The sequence below is a fragment of the Pteropus alecto genome, unplaced genomic scaffold (assembly GCF_000325575.1).
Source record: "Pteropus alecto unplaced genomic scaffold, ASM32557v1 scaffold382, whole genome shotgun sequence".
NCBI lineage: Eukaryota > Metazoa > Chordata > Mammalia > Chiroptera > Pteropodidae > Pteropus > Pteropus alecto.
The window spans coordinates 25,393-34,740 of record NW_006431932.1 but is presented as its reverse complement, the minus strand read 5'-3'; the positions used below and the strand labels follow the sequence as shown (position 1 = coordinate 34,740).

At 36.8% G+C, this 9,348-nt stretch overlaps 1 protein-coding gene and 1 pseudogene across 1 annotated transcript in view; one reads left to right on the top strand and one right to left on the bottom strand.

Moving 5' to 3' along the window:
* Nucleotides 1-242: 242 nt before the first annotated feature.
* Nucleotides 243-9,348, top strand: part of LOC102892491 (zinc finger protein 782) — a 28,010-nt gene continuing 18,904 nt past the window's right edge. The window contains exons 1-5 of the mRNA XM_006906884.3: nt 243-325; nt 1,487-1,750; nt 1,964-2,127; nt 2,209-2,280; nt 2,630-2,685. Coding sequence (XP_006906946.3) covers nt 2,671-2,685 — 15 coding nt within the window. The 5' untranslated portion in view covers nt 243-325; nt 1,487-1,750; nt 1,964-2,127; nt 2,209-2,280; nt 2,630-2,670. The remainder of the gene's footprint in view (nt 326-1,486; nt 1,751-1,963; nt 2,128-2,208; nt 2,281-2,629; nt 2,686-9,348) is intronic.
* On the bottom strand, nt 8,065-9,209 carry LOC112475604 (annotated as a pseudogene).

Genomic DNA, 9,348 nt, shown 5'->3' with positions numbered 1-9,348 from the left:
AGAGGACCACCCTTTGCATTTGCTGGGAGAGTTCAAGTTTAAATCTTAACCTCCTCTGGCTCTGAAAGAACCTGGGCAGGAGCTATCTAAGGAAATCATCCTCCAGCTTTCAAAATGCAAAAAGGCCATACGACCGTGATTTCAAAAGAGGACGCTGAGGTCTACTGGGAAATGTAGTCTTGAATCGTTCACCGCGCGGCACTCTGGGAAGGGGATTCTGGGCTCCTTTTGCGCAAGTGCAGTTGTAGCCCCGCCTCCTCAATCGACTTCTCTGCACTTCTGGGAAGCGGTTTGGGAACCTGCTGGTCTGCTCGGAAAGTAAAGGGTGCGCATCTGGGGCAAGAGCGGGGTGACTAGCTGGGTGGAGTGCGCTTGTGCCTAGGGTTGGGAGCGAGAAGTCCTTGGCACCCCCACCCTGACGCCCCCAAGGCTGGTGTATGCGCCTGGGAGGGCCCTCGGCCCGGGGGAGGCCGGGAAGGGTGTGTGGGGGCGGGGGATGAGGAAGGGTTCGGAGCGCTCGGGCTCCCGGGGCGCTTGCCAGACTGAATCCGGTCAGGAGCAGGTGCTCGCTGCGGGCTGGAGTATGCAGGAAACTTGTGCCCGGCCCATAATGCAGCCAGACCGGAGAAAATCCCATGTCGGCTACAGAAGGAAAAGCGCGTTTATAATGTTGATCCTGAGCGTGCCAGAAAGCGCAGGCGGTGGGTCTGCGGTGAGAGCCCAAGTTCAGGAACCAAAAAGACTCGGTATTTGTAAATTTCAGCTGTCACCTGTAGGCACGGACGACAGAAGGAACCTGATGAAAGTCAGTTATCTGAAAATGAGGATTTTAATGACCGTTTCATGGTTATTTTGAAACTTAGATCTAAGTCATAACTCGTAGAGGGTTTAGGCAAGTGCCAGGTAAGCACTGAATAAGTGACAACTGCTATTACATTTAAAAGACCCTTTGCTCTGTTCTTTTCATTGGATAGTTTAATGTAACCTCACACCCACTTTAACAAACACGGAGGCTCAAGTTGGGGGAGCCTTGTCCTCAGTCTTGACCTCTGATTGAAGGGCCAATGTGCTTTACAAACATATCTTGGAGATATTGCCGGTTTAGTTCCAAATCACTGCAGTAAAGTGAGTGGTAGTGTTTTTCTGGTGGAGGGCCTTGCATTTAGTTTGTAAAAAAACACAATATCTGTGAAGTCCAATTAAATGAGATATCCCTGTAGTTACAGTCTCAGGCTTTGTTTAGGTATGACACCTGCCTAAAACCAGCATTGCATCCTTTAGGCGTTTAGCAAAGTGACCTGTCCCCTAATACCCAAGGATATAAGGGAATGTGAACATAGATAGAATCCTACCACATGTCATATGTATTATGGGATTCTAGTGTCTCTTCAGATTCCATAGGTCAGACAGGTTCTTGGTCCCATTGCACTGTCAGGCTATCTTAAGTCTGATATTATAAATTCTGAGAGTCCGTTTTGTTTCTCAGGTCTACATCCTGGTTCCCTCGAAACAAAGAAACCGTTGTAAGAAGAAGGGGGCCTCTGTGAACAGAAGTCTTACCAGGAAGAGAGCACCCCTTTGACCTTAGACCTCTCTGCAGACCTTCAGAGCAGAGGCAAAAGAGCCCAGAAAGAAGCAGACCCTAGATTTGCAAGGCCGAGAATGAGTTAATCTTGGTGATGACACCACCTTGAGAAGCCATCATACTGTGTGAACAGTGGGGGTTGGGGCCAGCCTTGAGAGGAACGAGGTAAGCTGGGGTGACCAAGGGGTGGGCTGCTCAAGAAGGGCTGCTTCATTGGAGAGCTTGTGAGAGCAAGGTCTGGGGGTAAGGGGTAAGTAGACAGAGGGAGGAGATTCTGTCTCCACTCTCCCTAAACAGCCCCCACTCTTTACAGATGCTGTGCTGCTGTCACACATGTCCATCACATGTGACGCTACTGACATTATTCTGACTTCACAGAATTCCAGAATGATGATTCGTAAAGAGTTTTTCCAAGACTACAATTTCTGAATCTTGGAGGCTTTAAAGACATTCGGCCTGAAAGGTCCAGTGACTTGTCCAGAGTAATCCAGTTTGTTTGTGACAGAGTCAGGAGGAAAACATTGCTCTTCTCTCTCCCACAAGTAAGTCACCAAAAGCATCTTATAAAAAGGACGTTTTGATCATCAAAGCTGAAACAAACAATTAAAAATCCTGCCTTAAAGCATTCCATCTCTTTGCTAGGCTTTCTGTGAATTGTCTATACCGGGAGTAAATAATATCACTGAGAAAAATAGGTAAGTAATGCTTACTGAGTATTTTTCTGTAAGTTAATCTTTAAGAATAGTGTCCTTTGGTGTAATTTAATTCAACTAATCTGTTTTTACTCTTTTGTGTTAGTCAGGACACATGCATTATTGTCATTCGAGAAAAGTTTATGTTTTTATTCAGTAAAAAGCTGAAGATTTAAGCCCAGTGATCATTTCAGAGTCGCATAAAGATCCTTCCTATGCCTTTTCAAAGTCCAGAGGGTGTATGTTTAATAGAGAGGCTGAATACCAACTAGAGTAATATTTGAGGAGGTGAATCTAGGAGCTGTAAGGCGGGCCAAATCTTGTGATCTCTGTCTTCTTTCTGTCCCTTCAGCTGAACTCCAGTTCACTACACTCTCCCAAGAGCTAAAGAAAATGAACATAACTCAGGTGAGCTCTTTTTTCATTCCCCATGTGTTACACGGAAAAAGAGAAATAGAACTAGATCAAGTTAATCTTGAGGGAAAATAAGCAGTTTTACCATTAACCTTGGTATTGCTGTCAGCTCTTGGTTAGTACTTTTTGTCAGAGTAACTAGATTTCTGAAGGGTGCTAGTTTGCTAAGATTTCATGTTAGTCATGAATGTGCATTGAATTATATTGAATACTATTTGTGTATCTATTGAAATAGCTATTGCTTATTTCCTTTATAAATATTATAAACAATATATTGAGTTTTCTAATAGTAACTTGAATTCTTAGTTGCTAATAGGGTGCTAAGTTGCTTCTTACAGATTTTCCTAAGGTTTTCTGCTGATACTATAGGATTTTTTTTTCTATAGCCACAAGTTGGATTGGACTATACATTTTTTTTATGATTGACATATGACATTGCATAAGTTTAAGGTGTACATACAAGGTGTTGGTTTGATTCATTTATATATGCAGTATGATCACTGCAGTAACATCAGCTAAGACCTTTATCACGTCACATATTTATATTTTTTGTGTCTGTTGAGGACAGTTAAGAATTAGTCTGTTAGTAACTAACATTTATAATACAGTATTGTTGACTATAATCACTATGTTGTGCATTAGCTCTCCAGAACTTATTTATCTACTAGTTGTAAGTTTTAGACTGTGCTTTCTTATTTCCTTGTTCAATTGTGAAATCATGGTCTTAGTCTCAAAAGGAAGTAGGTGCTTTCCTGCTCCTTTTATAATAATTTACATGAGAAAGTTGTGTGACATGTAGATTCTGTGAAACTCACCTATAAATTTGGGCTTTGCGAAGATATTGTGCATGAACATTTTGATTATTAATTTAGTAGTGTTTACTAGATGTGTATTTTTTCTTAGTCTAACTTTTGTCATTACATTTTCATGGAAAATTATTCATTTTTATTTCATTTTAAAATATATTTTATAAGCTTTTTAAATTAAATTTATTGGGGGCAATATCAGTTAATAAAATTATATTGGTTTCAAGTGTACAGTTTAATAATACATCATCTGTATATTGCATTGTATGTTCATCACGCAAAGTTGGATCTCCTTCCGTCACCATATATTTGACTCCCTCTACCCTGTCTGCCCTCCCTCTCTTCCTCCCCCGCCCCACCTTTCCCTCTGGTAACCACTAAACTGTTGTCTGCGTTAATGACTTTTTGTTTGTTTGTCTTGTTCATTTGTTGCTTTCAGATTTATATCCCATATATGAGTGAAATCATATGGTCTCAATTTTTCTGTCTGGCTTATTTCACTTAGCACAATAATCTCAAGATCCATCCATGTTGTTGAAAATAGCAGTGTTTCATCTTTTCTTATGATTGAATAATATTCCATTATATCAATGTACCACATCTTCTTTATCCAGTCATCTATTGAAGGATGCTTCAGTTGTTTCTACATCTTGGCCACTATGTGTAATTGAGTAATGCTGCAGTGAACAACAGAGTGCATATTATCTTTACAGATAAATGTTTTCAAATTTTGGGGGTAGATAGAAAAGGAATTGCTTTTGGTCATATGGTAATTCTATTCTTAGTTTTTTGAGGAACCTCCATACTGCTTTCCATAGTGGCTGTACCAGTTTACATTCCACCAGCAGTGTATAATGGTTCCTTTTTTCCAACAACCTCTTCAACACTTGTTATTACTTGTCTTGTTGATAATAGCCATTCATACAGGTGTGAGGTGGTATCATTGTGGTTTTGATTTGTATTTTCATAATAGCTAGTGAATGAGCATGCTTTCCTATGTCTGTTGTCCCTTTTTATGTCTTGAGAGAAGTGTCTGTTTAGGTTCTCTGCCTTTTTTTTAACTTTAGCTCCTCATCAGAGGTGTCGTTTGCAAATACCTTCTCCCATTCGGTTGGTTGCCTCTCTGTCTTATTGATAGTTTCTTTTACTGTGCAGAAGTTTTTCAGTTTGATATAGTCCCATTCATTTATTTTTGCTTTTACTTCCCTTGCCTTTGAGGTCAAATTCATAAAATCCCCTCTAAATCGAGGTCCATGAGTTTAGTGCCTGTGTTTTCTTCTACGCAATTTATTGTTTTAGGTTATATATTTAGGTCTTTTATCAATTTTGAGTTAGTTTTGGTGTAAGTGACAGATAGCAGTCTAGTTTCATTCTTTTGCATGTGACTTTCCGGTTTTCCCAGCACCATTTATTGAAGAGGCTTTTTCTCCATTGTATGTTTTTTGGCTCCTTTGTTAAAAATTATTTGCCTATGTTATGTGGATTTATTTCTGGGCTCTCAATTCTGTTCCATTGGTCTGTGTGTTTTTTTCTGCCAATACTATGCTATTTTACTGTGGCTTCGAAATGTAATTTGAAGTCAGGTAGAATGATACTTCTGGCCTTGTTCTTTTTTCTCAGGATTGCTTTGTCTTTTGTGATTCCATACAAATCAGATGATTTTTTAATTCTTTTCTTTAAAAAAATGTCATTGGGATTTTGATGGGGAATGCATTAAATCTATATATTGCTTCGGCCATATATAATATGGCCATTTTAACTATGTTGATTCTTCCAATCCATGAACATGAAATGTCTTTCCATTTCTCTGTGTCTCCTTCAATTTCTTTTAATACTGTCTTGTAGTTTTCAGTGTATAGGTCCTTCACATGCTTTGTTAAGCTTATTCCTAGGTATTTTATTCTTTTTGTTGCAATTGCAAGAGAATTGTTTATTTCATCTCTTTTTATGAAATTTCATTGTTAGTATATAGGAACACAATAGATTTTCGTACATTGATTTTGTATCCTGTATTTGTTTATTGTTTTTACTAGTTTTTTGGTGGAGTCTTTATAAGCTTGTTGATACTATTGCTAACATTCTTTTAGGAATCTAAGATCTTTATCTGTTACATCAATAATTTCTTTTTTTTAATCAGCTTTTAATTTTAATTTTATTTTAAAAGCTGCTAACCAGTAAAGGAAAAAATATGTTCCAGTCGATCCAGTCTGAAACCTAGAATTTCAAGGGTTGGTCTTAACATTTTGTGCTGGCATTGAACTCTAAATATTGGGAGTATAGGAACACACACTTGGCATATTTATGCCCTCTACCTTTGCATACTTACCATTTGTTGACAAGAATATACTTTCCACATTGAACTGCCTTGGTACCTTTTTGGGAAATCACCTAGCAAATAATGTATGGATGTGTTTCTGGACTCTTTTCACTTCTGATGATCTGTATTAATCCTTTTGAAAATACCACACTGTCTTCATGAGTGTGTGTTTACAGTAATTCTTGAAATCAAGTAATGTGAATCTTGCGACTTTGTTCTTTTTAAAAAATTATTTTGGATAGTCTAAGTCCCTTGCTCCTTTTTAGAAAGTTTTAAAAAATCAGCTTGTCCATCTCAAAAAAGCCTGCTGAGATTTTAATTTTGATTGCACTGAATCTATAGAATAGATCAATTTGAGGAGAATTAAGATCTTGATCATATTGATTCTTCTAATTCATGAACATAGTATCTCTCTTCATTTCGGTGATACGGATGGTTTTGAGGGTTTGGGATTTTATCCATTTGAGTCAAAAGGATAGTTTTGACTTACAGTTTAAAAGATTGATTCTGTCTTATTGTTGAAGATAGACTCTAATTGAGTGGTGGTGGAATCAGGAACAATATAGGAGTCTATTTCACTTATCCTAGCAAGAAATGAGGATCATGGGGTGTTAATCATTACTTTGAAGTGCCTAGATTCTGCCTTTAAGGTAGAGCGAACAATTTGAAAGTGCCAGTTTCATTCCCACAACCTTGCAAATAAGAACATCCTGTCAGGCTTTTTAAATTCTTACCAATGTGTTTAAAACATGATATCTTGATTTAGTTTTATAAGCTTTTCTCCTAAATGAGGTGGAACGTCTCTTTTTGTAATTTATTTATATTTCTTTTTTTGTTGAACTGTTTATTCTTTACCCATTTTTCTGTTGATGTGCTGATTTTAATTATTCTGTCAAGTGCATCTTTTTTAAAGTGCTTTATTGCTGTTCTAGAACTATAATTTGTTCAAAATATTTATACAGAGAAAGCACTTATGTACATCATAACGCTAGTTTTGTTTTTAATAATTATTCCGATTGATTTTCTGTATTTTTTGTATTTTTTTTTTATTATGGTGACATTGATTAACGAAATAATAAGTTTCAAGTGTACAATTCAACAGTAAGTCATATTTATATTGCATTGCATGTTCATTGCCCATAGTTAGAATTTATTCTGTCACCACATATTCCAGTGCATCCTTATAGCCCTATTTCTGTGATATAAATTGCAGTTTTCTTACTTTTTTTTTTCCTTGCTCATGATTTTTTTTTTTTTTTCGCCATAGAGACATTTGATTTTTATGTCATCAAATTTAGCAGTTTTTTCTTTTATGATTCCTGGATTTTGTCATAGCTGGGCATTTCTCATTCTAACATTATAAAAGGATTGTTCTGTGTAGTGTTCTAGAATGTTATTAATTTTATTTTTTACATTTACATCTTCAATACGTTTTAATTTTATCCTTCTCGATGGTGTGAGATTTAAATCTCTCTTTTCCCAGATGGCCACCTAGTTATCCCTGTGATATCCATGTCCAGCCTTTCCTCACTTACACCAGAATATCACCTATATTCAGATAAAAATTTACTCTGCTAATTATTCTTCTCACTACACACTGTGTTCTAGGTCTTGTTCAGTTTAAGCTTGGATGTCTTTTTGGGCTCTCATTAGTGCCCTGCTCCTTCTGCCCACTTTTTTATATTTGTTTGTGGGCAACATCGCCCAGTTTTTCCTATCTAATGCTATCTTATGCTCTCTCTTCCAGAATTTATTCAAATTTTTGGGCTGTCTGCTGTGATGTTTCTCTGTATTCCTCTTCTGTCATAGTAGGTTCTATATTTTACCTGAGTGTATTTTGGGAGGCAAGGGATATAAATGTGTGTGCTCAGCTCCCTTGAACTAGAGGAATCATTTATGCTTATAATTCTCTCTTCTCTTAATTTCTAGTTCTCTAATCTTTTTTTTTTTAACCTCCAAATAACTTCATTTTTTCTTAGCGTGACTATATATAGCAGTTTGAATAATTCAATCCTGTGAATCCTTGTGTATAGACTGAAAAAAGAATAATGAAGATATTTGCAAAATTTGTTCTGAAATTCTAATTGTTTCACACTGTTTTCTGAAGATGATGGTACAGTAGTCAGACTAAACACCAAAAAAGGAAGTTTATGTCATCCTGCCTTTAGAAACATTTTTAAAAAATATTAACTGTGATTTAAAAACAAAAGTTTGCACAATTCGAACTAATGTATCCCAAGTTGAACTGGCCAAAAAAAAGACATAAAAAGCTGAGATGTATATCTAACCTGTAAGGCTTATATTCTTAGGTCATATATCATTTAGCTACTGAAAAATTAGAAGGGTCTTAATTTCCAGATCTTTTTTGAGAAAGCAAAATTAATGCAATGCAAACCAAAACATCTAATTAATAAAACTAGGAAACCAAAGTAATTTTGTTACATAAATCAACTCATTTATTATAGGCTAGCAATGTTTCAAATTTCAGTTCCTTCGGTCTCCTGATGCCAGACTTTACTATGATGGCAGAAGTGGTGTTGTAGGTCAGGCACCATCAGAGCTCTGTTTTCACGCAGGAACCACAGTGCCAGATCCCCACAGGTCTTCTTTTCATCTTGGTTTTGCCACAGAAGGAGCAAGTGTACTTGGCGTGCTGGCTGATTTTAATTTTCTTCTCCATTTTCCTGAGAAAGGCACCATAATGGGTCCTGTATTTACTGGTGATTCTGACCTTGGTGCACTGAGCCATGTCACCACAAACTAGGTTAGAACCTAGAGAGCCCTAATCTTTCTGATTTCTCTTTCCATCATTTAGACATTCTTTCTCAGCCTTTGTAGCCTATTTTTCTACCTACCTGTTAAATTTGTTAGTCCATCACATTCTATATTTGGGTCTTCTTGGTTTCTTTGTCCTTTCTAAGCTGGGTCTTTTTCTCTGATGACTTTAATTACCATCTTAATGACTAATTTCTCCTAAATATTTTCATTTTACACTTCCCTCCTTTGTTCCAGAATTATGCACCTAACAGTGAAATAATTCCATTATCTGTGGAAATAAATAGTTCCACAGGTGTTTTGAATGCTAATGAACATCTGCCTCACTACGGCCCAGCCTTTGACTCATTCTTTCGATCTGTGTATACGGCATCAGCCTCTACCCAGTTGCTTGTGCAGCATCTCTATGTATAGCTGCACAACAAAGTAATGACTGTATTTTGTTTCCTGTAAGGATTTGTTTCCCATTCTTTATTTTTGTTGCTTTTTCTTAGTATAGTTCATCTCTTAATTTGGGTGTTTTGCTGCTTAATACATTGTCCATTATTCATAAAAGCAGTGGTTCCTAAGTAGGGTCTATTTTGCTACCCAGGAGATGTTTGGCAATGTTTGGAGATTTATTTTTTGTTGAGATATAATTGACATTCGCTGTTATATTAGTTTGAGGTGAACAACTTAATGATTATTTTTATACATTATGAAATGATAACCACAATAAGTCTTCTCTCTATAAGTCATTACGATATTATTGACTGTGTT